Source organism: Amphiura filiformis, chromosome 8, assembly GCF_039555335.1.
Source record: "Amphiura filiformis chromosome 8, Afil_fr2py, whole genome shotgun sequence".
Classification (NCBI taxonomy): Eukaryota; Metazoa; Echinodermata; class Ophiuroidea; order Amphilepidida; family Amphiuridae; genus Amphiura; species Amphiura filiformis.
The window spans coordinates 10,579,230-10,604,269 of record NC_092635.1 but is presented as its reverse complement, the minus strand read 5'-3'; the positions used below and the strand labels follow the sequence as shown (position 1 = coordinate 10,604,269).

Sequence of the window (25,040 nt, the reverse complement as noted above, 5' to 3'; positions counted from 1 at the left end):
TTTAAAATATAGCTGGGTTTAGTAATATAAAAATAGCAAATACAATAGTTATTACGAAATTTTTGTTTATATCTTGACATTAAAATTATAACGCAATTTAACTAATCCAATTTTGGTATATTTTATTGCTGATTAGTTTCTAAATAGATATAAATCAATATAATCTGGTTGCACAGAGCGACAGATGATATTTTAATAGGTCGCGCCCTCTGTCGCTGATTGATTCCGTCAGCTCCAATTTGGTAATCGAGACGAAACAGAAACTATTAAAAGGTACTGATTTTGACGTATTCATTACTTTTCTTGGTATGATTTTCCATTGATATTGTACGTACTACGCCAGTTTCACCCTGAAGTAAAGGTGTTTGTATTAAAATGAGCAGAGTAAGCTAAATTGCACTCGATAAAATTGCACTAAAAAAAATCATTGTGTGTGACGTTCGTACACATTGTATCTGTATCTGTATCTGTCTTGTCACGTACAATCACCATCTCTGGTTGTCGCATACGTTGGGGGGTCATGTGCAAGTCGCGGTTAAATATTAAAGTGGGCCTTTGAAGTCAGCGTCTTGATGTTGATGGTTTCTAGATTGGTCTTGAAGGTCTTGACGTCGGGTGCGGTGCGTAGGTTCTGGTCGAGTTGGTTCCATTCGCGAATAGTCTTTGGATAAAGCGAGTGCCTATAACAGTCTTTGTTTGTGGTGATTATGTTGTACATCATGTACAATTTGTACATACATGTACATGTACTATCATGACAAGTGTCAGTGACGTTATTAATTGCCGCAGCATCAAAGGAAAGTCTGCACTAATGAGCTCTTTTATTGAACTTGAAAACCCCGACATTATCATGGGTTCTGAGTCCTGGCTCGACAATGAGATTTCGTCTGCTGAGATTTTTCCAGACCACCTAGTACAGGTGTTTCGTAATGATAGAAACACACATGAAGGCGGCGTCTTTGCGGTAAATAAAGACATCCCCTGTTTCGAGCGCACAGATCTGGCGATTGTTGACACAGAATTATTGTGGTGTCAGGCTGCGCTTCCTGGACAAAACATCTTACTGGGATCTTTCTACAGACCTCCAGATGCCAAATCTACGCCTATTGTGAACTTAAGTGAAAGCCTTAATAAAATCATCAGCTCCACTGGTTCGCCGTACATTCTCCTCGGAGGGGATTTTAATGTACCCGGTTTAGACTGGTCAAAAGATGACGTTGTGCCGAAGGGTGACCTCCAAGAAACATTGCTTCATGTAATTGGAGACAGCTTCTTGACACAGAAAGTGACTTTCCGACTAGAAAAGATATTACCACAGGAGTTGAAAATACTCTGGATTTGCTTTGTACAACACATCCTGACTTACTGCAGGATGTCAAGCCAGCAGTTGGACTTAGTGACCACTGTATTATCTTGGGTACCATCTCTACTAAAGCTAGACTTGCCACCAAACCTCCTCGTAACATCCCTCTCTGGCATAAGGCAGATGAAGAGGATTTCAAAGCCAAAGCATCCAAGCTGCAGGAAGATTTTTTAGCCTGTCTACCAGAAGAAAGATCAGTTGAGGAAAATTGGACTTGCTTCAAAGATTCCATCAATAATATTGTGGCTGACACAGTTCCTCACAGAATGGTTAAAGGCAGAAGAGCACCCTGGTTCACAGCCAAATTGAAGCGCTTGTGTAGCAAGAAAGAAAAGGCATATCTCAAAGCAAAGAAAAGTGGGAAGAAAGATGACTGGAACAAATTCCAAAGTGTTCGTAAACAGATTGACAGAACAATTAAGAAAAACCACAGACAATATGTTCAAGACATTGTTAATTCTGATAAACCTAAAGACCTTTGGCGTTATGTAAGATCTCAGCGCAAGGACAATACTGGTGTTCAGACACTTAAGGTTGACGACAAGTTAGTTACTGGTGATCAGGAGAAAGCTCAAGCTCTTGCGGATCAATTTCAAAGTGTGTTCACAAGGGAGAACACCGACCCAGCATCTATGCCTACCATGCCTGACAGTACATATCCTAGCATGCCCGACATCGTTGTCACCATTGAAGGTATTAAGAAGTTGCTGCTGAACATAAACACGTCTAAAGCCATCGGTCCAGATCAAATTCAGAACCAGGCGTTGAAGTTGGCAGCCCACGAGTTAGCACCCATACTCAGATTTATTTTCCAACAATCTCTGGATACTGGAGCCCTTCCTCTTGACTGGAGAAGAGTGAATATCACACCTCTATACAAGAAAGGGAGCACAACAGAACCTGCAAACTATAGATCAGTGTCACTTACCTGTACATGCTGCAAGATTCTAGAACACATTATTGACAGCCAGATGATGCGCCATCTTAGTAGACACAACATTATTGCAGACAACCAGCATGCCTTTAGGAAAGCTAGGTCCTGCGAAAGTCAACTCATCCTTACATCACATGACCTCCTTAAGAATATGGACAATAAAGTTACAACCGACGTGGGGATTTTAGACTTCTCCAAAGCATTTGATGTTATGCCCCATAATAGACTTCTACTGAAACTGGATTTCTATGGAATCAGAAGTAAGACAAAGGTTGGATAGCCTCCTTCCTCAAGAAAAGATTTCAGCGAGTAGTTGTCAACGGGAGCTCATCTGACTGGAACCCTGTCCTGAGCGGTGCCCCCCAAGGCACTGTTCTTGGTCCTCATTTATTCCTGATACTCATCAATGACATTCATGAAAATATTTCCAGTACTGTGCGGTTATTTGCCGATGACTGTCTTGTATATAATACCATAAGATCTTCAGAGGATGAACAACAACTTCAAGAAGACCTTGACAAGATGGTCGACTGGTCCAAGAAATGGGGGATGCGTTTCAATCCATCAAAATGCACTACGATGAGGATGACCCGTAAATATAACCCGGAGTATACTAACTACAACATGATGGGTGTTAAACTTCAAGAGACCAATGACACTCAGTATCTAGGCATCAAATTTCAACGTGACTTACGATGGAACAAACAGACCGACCATGCAACCAGCAAAGCCACCCGTGTTCTCAACTTTGTTAGGCGAAACTTCTACGACTGCACCCCATCCATAAAAGAAAGACTTTACCTCACCTTAGTACGACCTCACCTTGACTACGCAACAGCCGCCTGGGACCCATACACAAGCAAAAACATCAACAGCATCGAAAGAATTCAAAAACGTGCAGCGAGATTTGTCACCAACACATATGGCAGGGATACAAGCGTTACAGCCTTGATGAAAAACTTGAACTGGGTGCCGCTTCAGACTAGGAGGAAATGCCATCGTCTGACCAGTCTTTACAAAATGATCAACGGCCAACTAGACATCAAATATCAAGACTTCATCCAACCCAAGCCACTTAGATCTCGCCGCGGACACACACTCCAATTCCAACAACAACACACCAGTACTGATGCATTCGCCAACTCCTTCTTCATACGTACCACCCCAGAATGGAACCAACTTTTACCAGACACGGTCAACCAAGCAACACCAGCCTCCTTCAGTCATCTTTAATCACGGACCCCACAATTTAACAGACCACTCTCTCCCTCCAGTTAAAACTCTCTTCTGAGTATTTTGGAGGATCACCAACCAAGTACCAAGTACTATAATCAAATTAAGTATTTCTTGGCCAAACTGGAACATGCGTGTTGCGTCCATGTAGTGTACTAAGCGTGTACGCAGTGTAAGGTGCGTGCATGTGTTAGCTACTGTGACTGTGTAATATCCAATAATAGGATGTCCAACACAGGGCATGTATATATGCCTGGTCAAGCACCCTCCCAGACCCGAACGTAGTGAGGGTGCTTGGTATATCCGCCATGTTTCAAAGTCATGGATGGCCAGCATAATGGCCCGCAAATTTAAGCTTTATGAGAAGCTTATTTCAGTTGCAAAATGAGAACACAGAGACGAGAAAGGCTTATCTTTAACCCACATTCTCAATCTCTCAGAGGTTAAAATAAAACGATCCCTAACTAATTATCAAAAGATCGTAAATTTAATTTCTTGAAACGTGCAGGCGACACGATTTGTTTACAAGTAACAATCCTTGTTCCGGACCGTCCGACACCAATACCGTTCATTCGGCTTCATTCGGCAAACCATGTGATCACTCAGGTGAACTAGGATTGGACGATCGATTGCGTTAAATTTTATCCAGGTTACCGGGCCATGCTAATGGCGATACTCGCGTCTTGGAAATATTTTTCGACCACCTTGCAAAATTATCGGAAATACGCCATCAAGGCGACTCGATCGGTAAGCATCATTGAAACTAAGCAATATTTAGTATTTCTTCTTTTGATTTTTTCGATAAAATTGTAGTTTACAGTTTTGATTAGTTTGATGAGAGTGGATTTAAAAACCAGTCCACTAGTAGGCGTTGTAATTGACAGTTTGACAGTTCCGCCAGAGGATAATGTGAATCCATAAGATGTGGCGATCAATTTCACGATTAAAATCTTTCCTTTGGGGCGATTTCCATTTCTTGCTATCATTTAACGCCTGAAAGCATCAATACTAAAGATAGGCTATCAGTCGCTTGTGCAGATATATGTTAACATTGGATTCAATTTCTTGTTTATTGTTCACTATGGAAAAGCCTGTTCTGTTGTATCTTGTATTGGTAGTATTTCCCACGTATAGCATGTATACTTTCTTCTGTACCGCGCTATATTCGTGTGTGTTTATCGCAGAGCAACACGGATGTTTGGCCAAGAATTACTTAAAAGGAGTATTTCGTGATCCTAGCATCCTCTTTTTATGACATTTTCAGTACATATCCACGAAAAAAGCATATTCCCAAAATTTCAGTTGATTCCGATTTTGCGTTTGCGAGTTATGCCCCGAGTTATGCATGATTATGTGTATTACACTGCTCCATAGACAATACGTTGTAATTTCGTTCTGGTGCACCAGAGCGAAATTCAAATTCGCGATATCTTTGCTAAGCGAATTAATCTGCAAGAAATATTTTGTACATAAACATTATGTAGCCAGAGTATTCCAGTGATATAAAAATCTCAACTTTTTTGAGAAAAGTGGGGGATGAGGCTGTGGATCACGAAATGCCCTTTTTTTTTTTTCTCAGGCGTCACCAATCAATCGATATTGGGGTCCAGCATTCGCGTCATCAGCACCCAAATGCAAATACTGCGCGGTAGCGTGCGATCAACTTTCTTGCGACGCTAGGCGTCCTCTTGCGAGATTGCCAGCTCGCGAGTACACGTTTAATTAAATCACGGTGTAAAAAGTAAACAAAAGTGTGAAACAAAACAAAGATTGATTTTCAAATAACATCGCCGTTTTTCCGTATCTTTTGTATTTTGTAGTATCAAAACAAGCTAAAACAAAGGTAAGCAGTATACAGTTCCCGTTTAAACAATTAAAAGTGAAAGATGACAAAACAGAGGAGAAAATACGCAGTATTTGGTGTTTTCACACCGTGGGCACGTGGGAAACGCACATGTTGTTTGTTTACATCGAGACCCCAATATCGATTAGGTGACGTCATCAGAAAAAGGTCTATATAGTATAGGTACATGTATGAAAGGTGAATTCAAATTTGCCATCAAACTGCATCATTTTATATCAAATTAAAGCTCTTGGGTAAAGAAAGCCAATTTCATATGCGTTCCTTTCAGCGCACTAACAAACTGCTCCAATGTCAAATGTCGCAAATGACATAGTATTATAATAGAAAAATTATTAAATTTGTGTACATCGTGGAACATTTAACTACGCTTGACGGCTTGTTAGTTGTTACTCCGCGACTAATAATGCTAATACGAGCGTACAACGCGACTCTACGCGTCCATATTAACGAGGTTATCTGCGTACAACATCTTGTTCCACGATGTACACAAATTTAATAATTTTTCTATAGACTACAGTATTTTGATCTGCAGTCGGGGCTGGGGCATGCGCACTTTGAAATTTGCATAGCTAATGAGCTTTGCCCACATGAAGAATGGCTCACACAATACGTTTTATAATGTTATTCAGATTTCCTTTTACAAATTAAGCGTACAGCTAACCGTCCAGCACATATTATTTTGCCCAAGGTCCAATGGCAATGCACATGCTTGACGTCACGCACATATAGGCGATGGTTAACGCTGTCAAAGCAGGAACCTTGGAAAAAATGATACCATTGAATTATCATCCACAACAACAATTTGACCCATGCATACATTGATCGTGCTGTAAGCCATCTTGGCAGTGCTGCTAGCTGAATTTGGCACCAAAAATAAAATATAACTCTTAACTTTAGGCCTACACTAAAATTAAAAACATACCCAAGCAATGACTCTGAAAAAACTATAAAAATAAGCAGTTTGATTTACTTCAACAGTCGCGTCAATCAAGTGCCTCAAGCCAGTTAGAATTGATACTTGATTGTCAATTTTGTACATGTATGCATACAAGTCAAATTTAATTAGACATTTTGCCTTCTGATCAGCAGATTTCATCAGTATTGCACATGCACTGATCTAGCCACTGCACCTCCTCTAGCACATGTCGGGGGTTGTTTTCCCGTGTTTTTCACTCTCGAGCTTGCAGAAAATCCAAATACATGGGGTGAAAATTAAATCTTGGGGGTGAAAAATATTTTGCAGTGTAGTCAGGGGTAGGAGTAAGGTCCAAAAGTAGAGGGTCAGAGTTCACCCCCGATGTTGCCCAAATCATAGATCCTGGAAGCACAAGTCTATGCCCAAATAGTAAAAACATTGCCCAAAATTTGAAAGTCGATTTAAGGGGCTCTAAGACTACACCACCTTTTATTTTAAAAAAATATTTGGGAAACACTGAATGTTTTTTTTCAAACTGCAAGAAAAAATAAAGTCGGCTCAGCGGGTTCTACACTTTTTTTAAATGCAAGGAAAACAAACGCATTCATTTTTTAAAACATGCCATTCATTACAATACAGCATTTGCCTTAACGGTACTGCTTCAGCCGAGTGTTTTGGATACCTGGTAATGTAGGCTTAGACTACATTTTTAATCAAAACACCTTCCCAGGTCCATGGATAACAATATATATTATGCTATTTTTTTATTAAAACTTAAAAGTTAACCAAAAATAGTACCGTATACTATAAACAGTAAAATGTTACTGAAAATCCAGGCTCACAGTGGTGCTGAATTATTAAGAACCGTGGGTTTTAATCATTTTGGCATGATGGCAAGCTTTTTATGGTTCATTGTCACTGAACACGTAAACAATATAAATTACCCATCATACAAAGCTACATGTAGTTCGCTGAATATTCGCTTCCATCTAGCTTCTCATCATGACTTCATCCTGTACAAAGCTTATAGAATTTTTTTATGTTCCTGAAGTTAAAACTCATACACCATTGTACCTCAAAAGTTACTTTCACCATTCTTTTACAGAATTTACTTCAATCGTAAACAATTGACAAGGCGCAGTAAGACAATTGAGGGGTGCAGGTGGTCTCCACAGAGAAATCACAATGGTAAGTTATAAAATATTGTTGACATGTTTGTTGCTTGCGGACCATACCTTATTTGTCAACAAACTCAATTAACCTTATAATAGTTTCTGGAGATGTCAAAACATTTTTATACCATTTTCTACCCTGATGTGGCAGCGTACAAGTTTGCAACTTGCTTAGGCATTGACTGGGGATGGGGAGTGTGAATTTAATTGGCAACATGTTGTGTAAATTAAGTTCAGACTTCAGCTCTCCCGATGGTTCATTTGAAGAGATCAGATCGTATGCAATTAATAGGCGATATACAGCATTTTGAAATTTTTTGTGTTAAGGCCACCAAAATTTGCCCTGTAAGGCTTGCTTTTAATTGAAATCCAAGTATATTTGTGAAACTATAATATGATTGAAAACATTTGCATATATCCAAATCAAGAACTCTTCATTTGAAGTGGGTAAATGAACCATGACTTCCTTCAGAAGGGATGTTAAGCCGTCAGTTTCATGTTTAGAGAGTCGTACCTACATGTATTCACATATTGTGGTCAGATTTAGTTAATAGGGTGATTGCCCCTGGCTGTTCCCAATCTGTCCCAATTTGTTCATGTTGAAGCAGTAATTAATCAAAATAAATAAATCAGGTCAGAATGGCTGATGCCATTATTACAAGGGCATTCACTGGGTAAAGGATATAATTCAACATGCTATTGATTTTCTTGCTTAGTTTTGGTTGCTAAAATCAGATGACATTGTGCAACTTGAAGTGAAAGCTAAAGCATAATGTCAATGTGTATTGATGTTGTTTCTCCTTACTTATTTCAGAGTGTCAGTGAACTATTAAAAGGTCTACCAAGTCACAATGAAAGCAATTTTAGCAGATATTACACAGAACCAAATAGGACAACGGTAAGAAAAAACTCTTTAACTGTAATCTACTAGAATTAATTTCTATAGATGAGTTGACCTCAATGTTTAAGGGGTACTACACCCTGTGGTAAATTTGTGACTATTTTTGCATTTTTCTCAAAAATTAATAACACACTGGTAACAAAAGTTATGTATATTATTGGGGCAAGGAATCCAATTACTACACTGAAATTTCAGTGACTCAAGACAAGCGGTTCAGTAAATATGATAGGAAATGAGGTACATCCTAAGCGGTACCTCATTTTCTATCATAATATCGAACCGCTTGTCTTGGGTCACTGAAATTCCAATGTAATAATTAAAACTAACATTTTCGGTCGGGTAAGCGGGTACCGCCGAGATTACATTACCGGGTAGGAAATACCCTCCCGGGTACCGAAATTTTTTTTTTTTTTTTTTTTTTATTTTTCGGTTTTGTAGTGTCCCTGGACCTAGACCTAAATGCTAGGATCATTCATGGTTGACCTAAAAAAAAAAAAAAAAAAATTTCAAGATATTTTGTTATTTTTAATATGAAAATTGATAATTTGTATTCATGTCATAGTCTATTAATGATTTCAAAATGCATTCAAATTCAATACATTTTGAAATCATTAATAGACTATGACATGAATACAAATTATCAATTTTCATATAAAAAATAAAAATATATTTTTTTTTGTTGCAATTTCCGAAAATTGCGGCGGGTACCCGGGTACAAAATTACCCGAAAATGCCAGGCCTAGTAGTAATTGGATTCCTTGCCCCTATAATATACATACCTTTTGTTACCAGTGTGTTATTAGTTTTTGAGAAAAATGCAAAAATAGTCACAAATTTATTGAGGGGTGTAGTACCCCCTTAACAACAAAGGCAAGGGACTGGTATATCAATATGCTTGAGTAACCCCATGTAACCACTACACTGTTCAATAGCCTTATTGTGATGTGGGGGGGGGGGGAGTTTTAAAAACAGGAGCCCTGAACAAAATATGATGCGTGCACATACTGCCAGGCAAAAAAAACAATGGAAATTGTGTTGATGTGTGCGCGACTGCGCATACTGCCAGGCATTGATGTCAGAAGTCAACTCATCTATACATATCAAACATTTCCCAGGTGGAAGGCAAATTTGATGATGCTCTGTGTCAGATGTTTGTATTCTCAAAACTCATAGCTCGACTAATAAATATGGGCTCAATCGATCCAATTTTACATGTATCAAACTTGGGTTATAAGTGCATTATGTTTTGCTGGTATCCAAGGTCACATGCAGAGGTCAAATATCATTTAGCTGTTGACATTTAGCTGTTATAATATCTCGCCAAATTTTAATCACCCCATGGTGGAGGCATCCCAATCGACACCTTGTGTCAAAAATTTTGACCTTTCTAGTTCAAAAATGAACTTGCATGTTGGTGTATTTTGTGCATTGTATACCATTTTTTAATTTCCACTGATTTGTGTAATACTGTTTTTAAAGCGAGAAACTGGACAAAGAACCCATGTATGGATCTATGGCAATTTGGCAAAGTGTACATTATACAAGGCAATGACTAATATAGAATTCTTTTTTCTCTCTCAATAGTGCAAGAAGCCGACTGTGTACTTGCCTACCAAAGATTTCCCATCAGAACAAGGTAATTGAAAGTATGATACATGTATTCAGATTTAAAGGGGCATTCATCAAAATTTTGCTCCAAACTAAATATATCTGGTAATAAACCATGTAAATGACAAAGGTGAGAGCTAATAAAAGACAAAATCTGATGTTCAACATTACGGTAGGATGACGTATGTACATGCTTTACAGGGGTAAATCCATATATTGGGAATGTGCAAGCTCGGGGGTGAACTCTGACCCTCTACTTTTGGACCTTACTCCTATCCCTGACTACACTGCAAAATGTTTTTCACCCCCGAGATTTAATTTTCACCCCATGTATTTGGATTTTCTGCAAGCTCGGGAGTGAAAAACACAGGAAAACAACCCCGACTTTCGGGCCTTAATGCTACCCCTGATGCTTTATACATGTACTTGCACAAGCGATCCTGAACAGAAAGTTTATTGCTATAGCTATAAAGGATCATTATTTGCAGTGTTCTTTTATGAAATGAATGAAAAACAACATCTAGGAAGATTAAATAATGAATTGGAGATTTTTAACCAGTTTAATTTTGCAAAACTTGACAATGAAATGAAATATAATGGGCCCTTCTCTTGGATGTCACAAATGTTACCAACTTCTGTTAGAACCCTGTTGTAAACTATCAATAGACATGAAGAAGACAAGATGTAACTTAAGATTGGTGATTTGAATTATCTACTGAATAAATAATCTTAGGAATGTTAATTTCCATGACAGGGTTGATTTGAGGATTAGTACCTTTTGCGATATCCCAAAGAATGGTCCTATGACTTTTTGGTTTTGTGACTGGATATTAATATTACAAAAAATGTATGTTATTCTTTTTGCTCTTCCAGTTATAACCACAGAGAAAACAAACATTTTATTAAGATACTTACATCAGCAATGGGACAAAAAGGTACTGTATGCTACACACTTTATATATAATTAATTAAAATCTTGGATGTTATTAACATGTTAGATTGGTATCAATATTTCCCAAACCTGTTGATGATCCAAGATGTCAGTTTTGGTGAAGAACTCAAATCTATTGTATACCCTGTGAAATGGGCAAAGATAACTGTAGAAAATGACCAGTGACAAATTAGTTTTGCTGGACGGGTGTCTCATTTTACCTGGATCATGTCTATAAAACTCCTTCGACAGAAAGCAGAAACAATCATAGGCGTAGATCCCGGGGGATGGGGGATTTGTCCCCCCCCAATATTTTGCCAGGGGGGATGCTCCATACAATCATCCCCCCAATGTTGACGCATTTGTAACATAAACTTATTTTGTCGCCAAAAGGTGCTGGGTTCACTATACTTCAAGAATTTTTTTCCAACTCCATCCCCCCCAATGTCAAAAAGAAATCTACGCCACTGGAAACAATTTTGGAAAAGACGGGAAAGGGAAGAAAATAAGTGAGGTAAAAATAAAAATATTCTAAAGCAGAGTTATGCGGTTTTAGTCCTGTAGGTACTATGAAGTGTTTCAATTGTCACACTTAAGAAATATGTAGCAATGTCTTAATTGATTTATTACTAATCGTTCACAGAATCTACATAAGAAGAGGGACACCAACTCGGCCAGTCTAGATGTAGAATCAGCCTCCCCAGCCAGGAAAATGCCCAGACTAGAGGCAAATAATGAAAGCAATGGTTAACATGTAAACTCACTCACTACTAATAATAAATAAGTTATGGATGGCGGATTGGAAAGATTGGTTACTGACCTTTAGGTCATAGTTGAATGTAAGGTCAAAGAATGCTGACAAGAGAGTAATACACATTCCAGTGGTTACCCATCAACATATTATCCCTATATAGGATTCTGTGACACAGTAAACGTTCGCCTAATGGCGCACCTGGGCTCCTTTGCCTTGGGTAGATTTCAAGTACAAATAGAGAGAGCTCCCTTCTCTAAAAATCCCAACAAGAATTAAGGGTACGTGCCCTTATTTGCCTGTGGGATTTTTTATGAAAGGGCACTTTTAGGTAGTGTCTAAAATTCCAGTTATGTCAAGGGAGCTCATAGCGCCATTAGGCGAACGTTTACGGTATAATATCTAAAGGATTGTATGAATTCTTCCTTACATTGGAAGTTGAGCATGTTTTTGGTGCTGTGATATTGATCAAATTAGCCTGAAGGTAGTAACTGATTCTAATCCGCCAACTATAAGCTTAGAAATTTAACATATTAAATATGTGACTTATATGTATGAAATAAGTTCCATTATGTACAATGTTTGTCTATGTGTATGATACATCATGCTGATATGAGGCATGTCTGCTTACAGCTGAAACATACATGAAAATGCAGTAAGGGAACAAACCAAAAGATTGATGAAGCCCTATAAGTGTAACATGTTTTGTAACAAAACTGGATGTGGGTCTGAAGTTTTTTAAGAGCATTCGAGAAATGTATTTTACATTCTAAACCCCTTAACCCCATGAGAACTACTTGCTGATTGGTCAAAAAGAAGTTTCATTATCAAATAGACCAATCAGCAACATTGTTAGAATAATTTCACCACACAAAAAATTGGGGTGAATTATTTGCAAAGCTCCATTCTGATTGGTGATTAAAGATATCATGTAATTGACCAATCATAGGCAATGTTAGATCGGCAGGTAGTGCTCAGGGGGTTAACAAGACTAATTTTAAATTTAGGATTCTTCTGATCTCAACACAACATTAGATGTTGCTCAAATTTTTGGTTACAACTTTGATTTACTCCCAATTTATATGGCCTACTTCACATCGCAAAATATTTTGGTTCTCAGTGGAGGATCTTAAATTTGTGTAAATCGACTTGGTGTCTCAGTTACAAAGAGTGTAGGATCTATTGTTTGGGTCAAGTGTAGAAACGGTCACTGATCCCTAAATTGGGTTACCAGTCTCATAGGGCTACATCAGTATATTGAGTTGTTCCCTCAGGTATTCGTTATCATTTTATTTATATTACAGGTAAGCTACTGTATTTGAATTTATTTTAAACTGTTGTAATAATTATTATGTTTTAGTTTCATATTAACATTTCAACTTGAAACATATTGACATGTTAACTGGAAACACATTTTAGAATATTGAGTAATTGCATACATATAATATAAGTGTGCAACATTTGTGCAACCTCAGCATTATTACTGTGTACAGTACATAATGTACATGTGACATAAAGTACATAGTAAGATAATGTACATGTGACATAATGTACATTTGTGATGCACCAATTGAAATATCCAAGAAAGACTTGGATGTTATTTCTGTTGTAGTGAATAAGAAGTATGGTTCTTTCATGGAGCTGTCAACTGATTGAATTCCCCTCATCATCGGCCAACCAGTAGATACAATATGTGCAGAAGGGCAAAATGACAATCTTGATCATACGTAGGAACCAAGTGAAACAGAACTAGTTTTATCAGAAGTATTCAAATTAACCATTGCCAGCATTCTTAAGCTTAATTCATATTCTACTAGTCGTTCATATATTTGGCCAATGAACTTCCTTATACCATATGATGTGCCAAGAAACAATGAAGCTCATTGGTCGCCAGGAACAGGAGTATGAATCGAGCTGTATCACCTAGGTTAGTTAATATGTAAACCACAACAAAGCAAAATCTTGGTGTATCACCACTAGGTAGAATGTTAACTTAAGTAGGTGACCTTTTACTTTACAAGTCCATTTATATACCATTGATTAACAGTTCCATCCAGCCAGTAGTCAACCTTATATATGCCAAGTACAATCCAACTTGGTTTCACTGCACTTTGCAATGTTTGCCCTTACAGACTTATCCACAGAGATGCCGACCAAATATTAATTGAGAAGTAAAAGCTTTCAAAATGTATACTACTCATTTATTCTTTTAGTAATCAATGAAATTGAATGAAAAGTTTTACCCACAGAAGAGGAATAGGAAGGGTGGTATTGGTTACAATTTTAAGAGGTAGCACTGACCTGATACAAAGTTGGTTTCCAATATTGACATGTACTTTAGTTTGCCCATATCAAAAAGCTGATCTTTGTGGTCCTCCACAAAGGTCGTGGTTTGGAGCCCAGATTATCATCTCTTCGGTTTCTAAAATAAGGTATTATTCTTGTGTTGCAAATCATATGCTGTTTATTGCCATTTTGTTTTTGACATGTGCTGAAGAAGGAAATAAATTCTAGAGCAATATCAAAAGGTATGTCACTTTGAAATACATAAATCACATCTACTTTGGGTGTATGACCAGTGTCTATTGATCAAGTAGAGTAGCAGAAGAGGGCATATTGGGTGTATGACCAGTGTCTAGCAGTAGCAGATGGCATATTGCCATGGAAGGTACAGTGGAAACTCGTTAACACAAAGTTGTGCGGAATTCAAATTTTATTTCTTGTTATATCAGGAATTCATTTTATCCAGTTCAAAATAACATGTGAAATGTATGCTTGGGAATGTAAAACATACTTCTTGTTATCAGGAACTTCATGTAAAGAGGTTTTGTGTTAACGAGTTGCCACTGTATGTCCATGGATGATTATTATGACTTCCTTTGTTTGAATGTTTAAATGCACCCATTTATGACAATTTGACAAGATATCATTGTCTTATTATACATCAAGCTCAGTGCATGACGGTGAAGGATTAAAATGCCTTTTAGTTCATACACTGTAATAGTATAATAAGACAGGGCTAATGAGTAGACATTATTTGAGTTTAAGAATGTTATCACCATTACACAATTTCTAAAAAGTAGAGTATATTTCTGTGAAATGAAATGAAAAGGCTAAAGAAGCAAATGGAATTCGAAATACATTTATGTTCCAATATAATCATGGAAAACTACAATTATGGCTGTGATAAATAGCTTATGCTGTAATTGAGCCACATTTATCGATTCCATTATTTGTCTAGTCATATTAAAAAATATATAAAAACAAACTCTTCTTTGGCAATATAATATTGTATATGTAAACTAATGATGTGCCTGTTAACTGTCAATGTATATAGTCAACAATTTGCTGTATATGAAGCTACTGAGCATAAGATGAGACGGTTGAGACCATGCAAGATAGATGGCCAGTCTTATGCAAATGTTTTTATATTTGATAGCATGTAATTTATTACAAAGGGTACCTCTGGTGTGGCCATGTTGTAACTGGAGTACAGGGGGAGTACCCTGGGTGTACAATGTATGTCGAAGTACCAATGATGTATCGCAAGAAAGAATCTATGTGGTATTATTTAATATGTGGTGTCCTAAAATGTTGTGTCACAAACATGTGGCTATGCCTGAGACATACTAACAAACCAAAAATGTGACCATCCACTACAACTGAGCCCAGATGTCTCCAGTGCCACTATTGAGATATGCTCCATTGAACTTAACAATAAACAATAGGAAACAAAGGATTTATTGACTGTTTTATTGAGTTTTCACTACTTAAATGTCAAGTACTATAGACATGATATACATCATTTTAAAGCTAATTTCAAGCAGAATATTTTGGTTGAATATCTCAAAAATGATGATTGGCGACTTCAGGGCTCAGTTGTGCTGGATGGTCACAAATATAAAACATACAAAATATTTAAAACTATGTACAAAATATACAAAAGTGTTTCAATACATTTGTCAAAAGTTATAAAACATTTTGATAACATTAAAAGTCAGCTTATAAAAAGATTATAAAATTGTTTGAAGACATTGTGTATCACAAATGTTTTTATAATTTTTGTAAAATGTTATTGTAAAATATGTTATTTGCAAACATGTTTACAAAAATCTTTTGTCAAGACACACATTACACAATTTTTTGTTGAAAATGTTATGAAAATGTTTTATAACCTTTATATTACGCAACATTTTCTGCAAAACTTTGAGTGCAAAATATTTCAAAGTTTTTCAGACCTTTTGTTGAAAGTATTACAAAATATTTTGTGATTGCTGGGATATTCATTCTGTGGTGAGTATACCCAGAGTGTGCTTAATATTTGTAAGTACTTGTCAAAGGTACCCAACATGCACATTTTGTACCATGGCTATAATTCCACAACCAGATTCCTATTGCTGCTACCCCAGAGGTTCACTTTTGCCCAGCTATTTCATTGGTACCTGTGTGGGTACAGGTACTCTTCAGAATATACATCTGAATCACAGAGTGCACACACTGGATTGGTACTGCAGTGGTACTCTACTGGGCAGCAGTGTACCTCTGGGGTTGGCCGCAGTAGGAATCTGGTAGTGATTCCTTGCATGTACTTGGGTATGTCAGTTATGAGTGCCCAATATAAAGCAAGTTAATTTGCTGTCCAGTAGATAAAACATGTCTGCTGCTCTGAGGTGTTACTATTTGACATAACAATGAATAATGGGATATTCCAGTTGAAATCCATACACCCCTGTGGATTGTGACCTTAAGGCCAATTACAACTGATCCTTAGTTTCCTGTTTCCCTCGCGCGTCCAAAATCAAGAATGGAAAAATATTTAATTATTTTATTTTTATTTAGGTATTTTCATCTTTTAATTGACTTTTTAATTACTTTTATTTGCTAATTTCTGTTTTTGATCATCTCAACTTTGATTATGAATATAAAACAAGAACATTGTAGGGTCCCCTACTAATGTTAATGTAAAAAATCAATTATAAAGGTAAAATAATTAAATCCGTAGTCTTAGTCAAAATGACCAAATGGACTGTTGATAATAGTCACGACCACATTGTCAAAATAAAGAAAGTAATAGATAATTAATAATTAATAGATAATTAATAATTAATAATTAAAAGTCGCCTCGTCCTTTATTTTCAAACTTGAAACAGGAAACTAAGAATTAATTGTGAAGGGCCTAATCTTCCACACAAGGGGGTGTTGATTTCAAATAGAGTCGCCCTTCCAGGTAACCCCATTTGGTAACTCCCTGTGTGGAAGATTAATGTCATGTCTTCCATAGGTGGTGTATGGATTTCAACTGGAATAGCCCAATTGATAATATATTGGACAAATTGTATTTGAAGTATGAATGCTGATGCACTGATAAGTTAGAAATGTTGGCCCAACTGGCTATCATCAAAACAGTCCAGGCACAGCTAGCCCTGTGGGCACATGTATTATACACTACTAAAAATGAAGGATCAGAACCTGACAATCCTAATTTGCATTCTTGCTTTTCTGCTCTCATGGTGCTGCATGACCAAAGTGTGTTTCAGTGTCATGGGACTTCAGTACTTGGTAGTGCAAGTGTTCTGTTGGCAAATGAAATTTACAATGGTTAATACTGTTTTTAAAGAATGCTAGTAAATTAGTCTGATCCTTTAACATTTTTTGAGTGAAGTAGAATGCCAAATCCTTTTGAGTGCAATGTCAAGCTTGTGCATCTGACCATGGATGGTTAGTAACACGCTTAATTTGTAAAAAGGATTATGCATTTTCTTTAGTGTATACGTGTACTTTGGTGCTCAGTTGATTACCATCATATACAAAGGTTTTAGCTTTGGAGAAATCATGTGAATGTATTCAGAGACTTAAAGAAAATACAGGTTTATTCTATATTCCAGATGTTGACTATATATCTATGTGTATCAAGATTATTAGTTATTGAGTAAAGCAGTGCTAATGGTATGGGAGGTACCATGTGTGGTTCGGGGCTGGGGGTACTCAAGTTTGGTTTTGGTAGGGACGTGCGCTGAGAATTTGAAAGTGGACCCATAAATATACCAATTTTTCAAGAAATTTAGACCCATTGATATACCAAAAGTCAAAATTTTCGGCCGAATTTAACCCAAATTGTCTTAGTTTTTACAAATTTTCCAAAAATTTAGGAAAAATTTTGACAATTTTGGCTAGATTAAGGAAAAATTGGGCTATTAAAAAAAAAAAAATTGAGAAAATTTTGAAAAAAGGACCCATTCATATACCAAAATAGGCTTTGAAAAAGGGGTCATTGATATACCAAAAGGCTGAAAATGCTACCCATATTTGCGTGCACGTCCCGTATGGTCATTTGTACTGAGTACCCCCGGGGTGTGGTTGTCACCTGAGGTGAAGCCAAAAACTAAGCTATGACACTAAGAACATGGTATTTCACAAGGCTCAAAATACTTTTGAACAGTAAAAAGAAGCCCTTGTGTACCATTGACAAATATTTTTAACAAGATTGAGTCCTGGTATTTCCCATGTCATACTGACACTGACCTCAAGAACAAATTTAGCCAAACAAATTTATATCTTTTATTTATTCACTCAGATTGTCAATCACTTCCTCTTGAGTGGGAGGGATGTTCAGATGTGGGTTGATAATGAGAGTGTACATTTACTTAATTTGTATGTGATATTGAGGGCAAGGGTTAACTTCGATATGTGTATCAGAACTTGAAAGGTATGATAATTGTAAATCCAGTAGTGTGCATTAATGATTAATCAAAATATTCCATGTAACATGTTCACTCGTGTTAGTATTAGCATATTCCAAATGGCCTTTAAAAATCAACTTATGATAATGATGGTATACTATATACTATACATACGAGATATTGAGGGTAAAGGGTTTCTTTGATGTATGAATCAATTGGAACTCCTTTTAAGTAGACAAAAAAGAAAAATATTTTGCTGTATTCCCATATTTTTTGATCTGGGTTGTATTAAATATTTTGAGATAAATTATTGTAGGGTTTATTTTGAAAGAAAGAGAATTATTTTGTGAAAGAAACTTGTAAGCAATGTGTTATATATTAATATTATGAAGTTTTGTTTTCTTGGTTTTAACAAATATTGCTACTTTTAAAAGATGCTAAATGTTTAAAATTATTGGTTTGATATGATAATTCAATATCCTTTTGTAAGGTAATCAACACATTGAATGAAGGGTGGTTCATAAAATACTAATTTTGAAGTTGTCTTTTAGGAGAATCTTTCTGATAACGTTCATTCCAGTTTTTTTTAACAGCCAGTAAAATGTGGACAGAAATTTGTGAATCTGTTAGGATTTTCTTATTTTCAGCTATTTAAACCAAGTGTTTAAGTATATTACTGACTATATACAGATTTTGATTGTTGTACATATGTTATATCTGTATGTTTAATAAGCTCAGCTATCATTGCTTGAGAAAAATAAAACCCAAAAACCAATGTTATTATACGTCTTGTCATTTATTAAGTTTTATACCAATAATGATTATGGGGTTAATTCTAACTTTCCATGTTAAAAAAAATTGTCAGGGTTGGGCAACCTTTCAAACTCTGTGGGCAAAATGACCAATGGAAAATTGCACTCGATAAAAGACTTAAAACAAAATAATCATGGGTACATGAAAAAAAACCTTGTTTCAGGAATTTATTTGTGTATTAAGAACTCAAGCAAAAACCTACTACAGAGCGAGTATTCTGCTTGGTGGTTGTGCACACACGTACAGAGCGACCCAGTCCATAAAACATGTTGGGCAATGTTTTTAATGGCTGCAGGAAGGAAAGTTTTAAAATGATCCAGAATTCGCCAAATCCTCAACTTGTATTACTTACCTCTCATTCATGACAAATGGGATTAACTTCATGTCAAGATGAACACCCACAATCATTTTTAGGCCTTCCTTGTACAGTGGAAACTTATTAACACTAAATCTGATAAAACGACATCCTGTTAACACAGACTAATATCTGAAGTCTTGACAACAGGGGTGTGAGAGGCCACAAACCAAAAATGAGGATAATTACTAAAAACGCTGAAAACAGCGTAAAATAGGGGTAAAAATGTCAAATATGGGCTGATAATGAAAGAAAAGGCAACAAAAAACGAGGAAATCAGCTGAAAAGAGGAACTCTCATGCCCCTGTAACAAGGTTCCACTGTATCTTGGTGTAGATTATTCATCCAGTAGTTCAAAACACTATTTTGTAAATTAAATCTAATACTGGGTCTAAAATTTGCAACTAACTTTGCTACGTTTTGAAGCTCAAAAATCTGCTGTGTACAACCACTGTAATAAGAACACTGAACACTTCTTCAACCCTGAGGAAGCAATTATCCTAGACAAGGAGAGGTGGTTTGAGAGAGGAGTCAGAGAATCCATATGGGAGAGAGGAGGAGCCCGCCATTAACAAGAAAGAGGGACTCCGCTTCCTGTTGTCACACGCATGGGACCCAACTTTACGAGACATTCCTCGCCCTCTGACGTCACAACATCATCAATCAGATGACTGACCAAGTCTGATGTTTTCAGACACAACATAGCAAAGTGAGTTGCAAATTTTAGTTCCAGTATTAGATTTAATTTACAAAATAAGGTTCTACTGTAATTCTATAGATTGGGAGTCACACAAAGGTAAGACATCAACACTTCTTTTGTTTTTGTTTAAAGCAGCTTTTATTAGTCTCTTCCACATCACCAAGCTGCTCATTCATTGTACTTCTTATTTCACATCTTATTTAGTACAAAACTTGGTTATTTACATCCACATGGTTTTTGGTAAGAGTCTATATGCAGCAAAGTAAGAGAATAGAGCACATTGACTGGTCAGTATTCAATGAACATTATACTATGTACTAATTATCTATGCCACTAGCCACTACTATCATAAACTATACTACATGCTAACCATAAATGCTACTAAAGAACTACAGAGAAATTTCCCATGGTGTTATATCACTTGATATATTCCTTAGAACTGGTTTAACACTCACAAGTGTCAGGTTCAAATACACAGGCCCCTATGGATCATATAGTATGGGTGCTGCTTGCTAATTTGGGTAAAAATCCAATTTAATTAAAGCAAACACATGTATGAGGGGTATATTGAAAGAGTTTACCATCTCAAACTCTCCCATCCTACAACTCACAAAATCTATTCATTATCACAAATAATCTCCACAGCTTAGTGGCAGAAAGACGTATATCCATTAGCGGATGTGTGTATGATTGGATGTGACTGATACATACAAGTTCACTCAATGTATGCTTTACAAGTGCAGTCAATACACCATATATGAGTAAGCTTGTGTCTTTCTGCTGCCAAGCCATCACTCGATTTGTGCACCTTTACTATATCAGAATCCATACGGGCATGTGTGCTCAACACAAGTGGTAGAACCAGGTAAGTAAATCACTAGGCTGCACATAGCTGCTTGCTGTTGGTCATACACAATGATAATTACACAACCCTACTATATAACAACTTTTCTTTAATCAACTGTATAAGTGCTTATTTTCATGAGCTCTATGTTTTTATGTGGTGGGTTGTAGTTCCATACAATGGAGAAGTTAAGAACAAAATGATTCTTAGTAGCCATGCACTGGTTCACAGAGTAGCTTAAAATATATTGTGTGAAAATTACTATATATATATTTGTTCTGCTTGAGAGTGACCATAAATGGTTATGTAAAATATACTAGACATGAAAATGACCACTTGTGCAGTTTAATCATCCGCAGTGTCACTTTCTTAGTACATGAATGTATGCTTCTAATTACAGACTTCATAACATGAATCACAAATACCAGATACTCAATCTTCTCTGATTTGTAAGAGGTACATTTCAAATGTGCCCTAGAGCAAAATGCTTTATGTATGATTTGTGTGCCCAGAATGTAAAGCTACCCATTATGTGAACTAAGCTGTCGACTGGTAATTCAAGGTATCTTACTTAAGAGTATCAATACAGGCAGTAAATTTGATGTAGTTTTTCAAATAGGGCTTGTTAATGTTTTATTACTTATTATATTCATTATATCTGTGTTACTTTGGTGGAGTGCATTATAAATCACTGCTGTTATAACTGGTGGCTACACTGGCTTTCAACAGTCATACATTAAGTCTTAGTAATATTTAGTCGTTGTAATGAGCAAATAAATGTGTTCCATCAGTTTATTTGTGGGATATATGGTATCAATAAACGTGCAGTGTTTAGATTGTTCAGTATATTTGGAGTATGATTCTGAACATGCAATTGTTATACACCCTTACAAAATTATAAATTTTTCAAGAATTGGGTTACAGAATTTTTATATCAACGGAATACTTGGCACAGACATTTAAAATATTTTGAACCGAAATAATCTAAGTAACCTGCAAAGACATCATGAAACATTTTTCCATGCAGTACAAGATTATTCAGAAATACCATCAAATCAAATCCCACTTCCACAGCTGCTGTTGAATCATGTGACTCCCATTACTGTCAAGAACTGTATGAAGCTGTACTCCCTAAAAATTCCATTCTGGGAATCAAGGCATACAACTGCCCTTTCTTTTTCCCCATTACAGGGTGTCTCTAAAAGAGCTGTACCAACAGAAAATTGCATAACACTACTGAATATCATTAGTTACCCCCTGCTTGTTCACGAAATACGGAAAAATATCTACGGGCTGGTGCCGTATTCATGAAGCCGAAGGCTACGCTCGTTATCCACACCAGACCGTAGATATTTTCCCGTATTACGTGAACAAACAGGGGGTAACGATTTTATCCTTTAGTGAACATGAATTATATTATCTTCCGACTTGTTCGTAAACTTTGTTGAAGGAATTTAGTAGATAATCAAGCTGAAACGTAGGCCAGTTCCTTCCTTTTTCAACAGTGCAGCTATGCTGCGCGTGAAGTATTCGTGCGAGGCTTAGGATATCGCACGAGTCATGTTACGCAGACACGCGCATGTTAGGACTACGCAGGTAATATGGGAAATATTACCTGCCTGTATTATTAGTACGCAGGTAATACGGATCTTTATCCAAGTGGTGTTTGTCCAATGAGATTGCAGAATTCTTATCAACTAAAGGATTAGGTCTTATACCCAGTACTTGATACTTCAGGTACAGCTCATTGACAGCTGTATTGAATCTGAGGACAGGATCCAAAATGAACTGCCATCATAAAAGTCTTATATTTCAAATAGAAGCGGTCAATTTTCAAAATTCTAAAGTATATGACAGCTGTCTTATTATACATTATTCAATCTTGTTTGGTTCAAGAAAATATTTTTAAAAAACCCAGATGTTACTGTTCTTTAAGAGACACTGTGTATCTTGTAACCCAATTTCATTTTTAAATACTTAACACAAATACATTTACATAACAAGCATTTTGAACAGTTATCTAACAAAAATACTTGAATTAACAATTTGGAACTTGGATCATCCATGTCTTTAACCTTCTATTTAATACTTTGATAATAGAAAACATGATTTTAAGTGAAGCCATGGAAATGAACTTGTATATATAACATATCATGTGGTCTACTGATTTGAAGCAAATTTAATGGAGCTTTCTACAGAGTGTGCCTGTTGAGGGAGCTATAACCCCCATTTTTAGTTATATAATGTGAACTAATTTAAATTGACTTGCTATTTTGCTAACTTTTCATAGTATGCAGTATAAACAAGTAGTAATATAATCAGATGGTTGCATTTTCTGCTCTTCTCCACAAAAGAAAAAAGTCATGTACCTGAAAACCTACATGTATGTGTTCTGCAGATAGGTAGCATGTCTTTAGACACAAATTATGGCAAATGTATCTGCCTACATGTGCACATCATTGGCAGCATGAAATCTCAATTTGAATACCTAATCGAAAGCTCCACTCAAATGTTTCTAAACATGATGACAAGTTGTATAGCTTGTGATATCTGTACCAGTATCAGCTCCTTGCATAATACTGCAAGGAACAAATGACAAAATATCTCGCCCAATTTATACCTTCGTAATACAAAATAGAATTCAAATATTTCCACAAAAATAACATAGCAACTTCATAACTCTATTATGCTGTTACATATTACTCAAATTAAATAATTCACGTCTAATAGGCAATAGGATGGATCAACTAGCTAGTTGATCAAAAGTGGAATGGTTTAAATGGTAAAACAGTACAGAAATATTTTTTCTTTCAGATCAAACCAATTCTTAAAAAATACGACCAAATCCATCAAAGTTGTAACTGGAAACACCAACAGCATACCGCAATACAGTCTATCTGTGCTTGTATTATGTCTTTAGATACAATTGAAATCAAAAACAGCACCTCAATTTGTAAAACCAAGTTATGCAAAAGTCAAATCAACAATTCATGAACACAATGTTCTTTTTTCATCCACTCCACTTTAAAGTAAAACCACTCCAAGACACCCCCGCCAACAACGTAATAAGCTTTGTGGATAATATCATAGGTTGAATTATAAATATCTGGTTAATACGCTCACACACATTTTGCAAATCAATCAACTTATAGTCAGGTACAATAGTAACTATGCAACCAAAGACATTATCTGTGATGCAACATTGTTTTAGAGTATGCTCTCTCTAGTTACTATGACCTTTAACCTTTCATAAGATATTTAGTACCAAAAACAAAATCAGGTCCGGATATGGTCTTCAAGTCATCCCTTTATAAAGCACACTATAATAACTTATAGCTTGTTTACTAAGGTGGCTTTGAATGACGGGTATATAAAATAATACCATGTTATATTGAACTTATATGCTTAACTTTATTACCATTTCTTACTGGTTTATCTATAACTGCATTACACATGCTACACTGATGTTGTTCATTCTGCAAGCAGCTTTAAAATCAAGAGTCTTCAAATTTTGCAAGCATAAAAAGAACTTCCTACAAGTCTTTATTTAAATATTATATCTTTAGAATTATATATTTCACTTGCTCTTGAAATATTGTGACTGATGAATTGGCCTAAATATACATTCTAAAACAGGTTATCAAAACAACAGACTGTGACAGAGTATGAAATAAGATGAATGCAACTGATGACATTTTGAACCACCCAAATCAATTATACAAAAGAAAAACAATACACAGAGTAAAACTACCTTACATGCGCTGCCTTGTATACCAATGTTGTCACTAAATTTGGTGTTACAATATGCTTTGTTTTACCTTGAGTTGGTACTGACGGTTGGTGCATATATCTCTGGTCGCAGTATCGAACCATGTGTGCTAACCTTATCCCGCCAGGTTTACACCCGGGGTTTACACACACAAAGGCGATTTGACCGACACCACTACCAAGCTCAATTTGAAACAAAAGTTTAGT

At 36.2% G+C, this 25,040-nt stretch overlaps 1 protein-coding gene across 1 annotated transcript; it reads left to right on the top strand.

Annotated features, from left to right (window-relative positions):
- Positions 1-190: 190 nt before the first annotated feature.
- LOC140158596 (DET1- and DDB1-associated protein 1-like) lies at positions 191-12,677 on the top strand. The gene is made up of 6 exons (XM_072181749.1): positions 191-273; positions 7,416-7,498; positions 8,297-8,380; positions 9,968-10,019; positions 10,865-10,926; positions 11,566-12,677. Exons 2-6 carry the CDS (start codon positions 7,496-7,498, stop codon positions 11,671-11,673), a joined length of 309 nt encoding a protein of 102 aa, XP_072037850.1. The 5' UTR covers positions 191-273; positions 7,416-7,495; the 3' UTR covers positions 11,674-12,677.
- Positions 12,678-25,040: the final 12,363 nt, after the last annotated feature.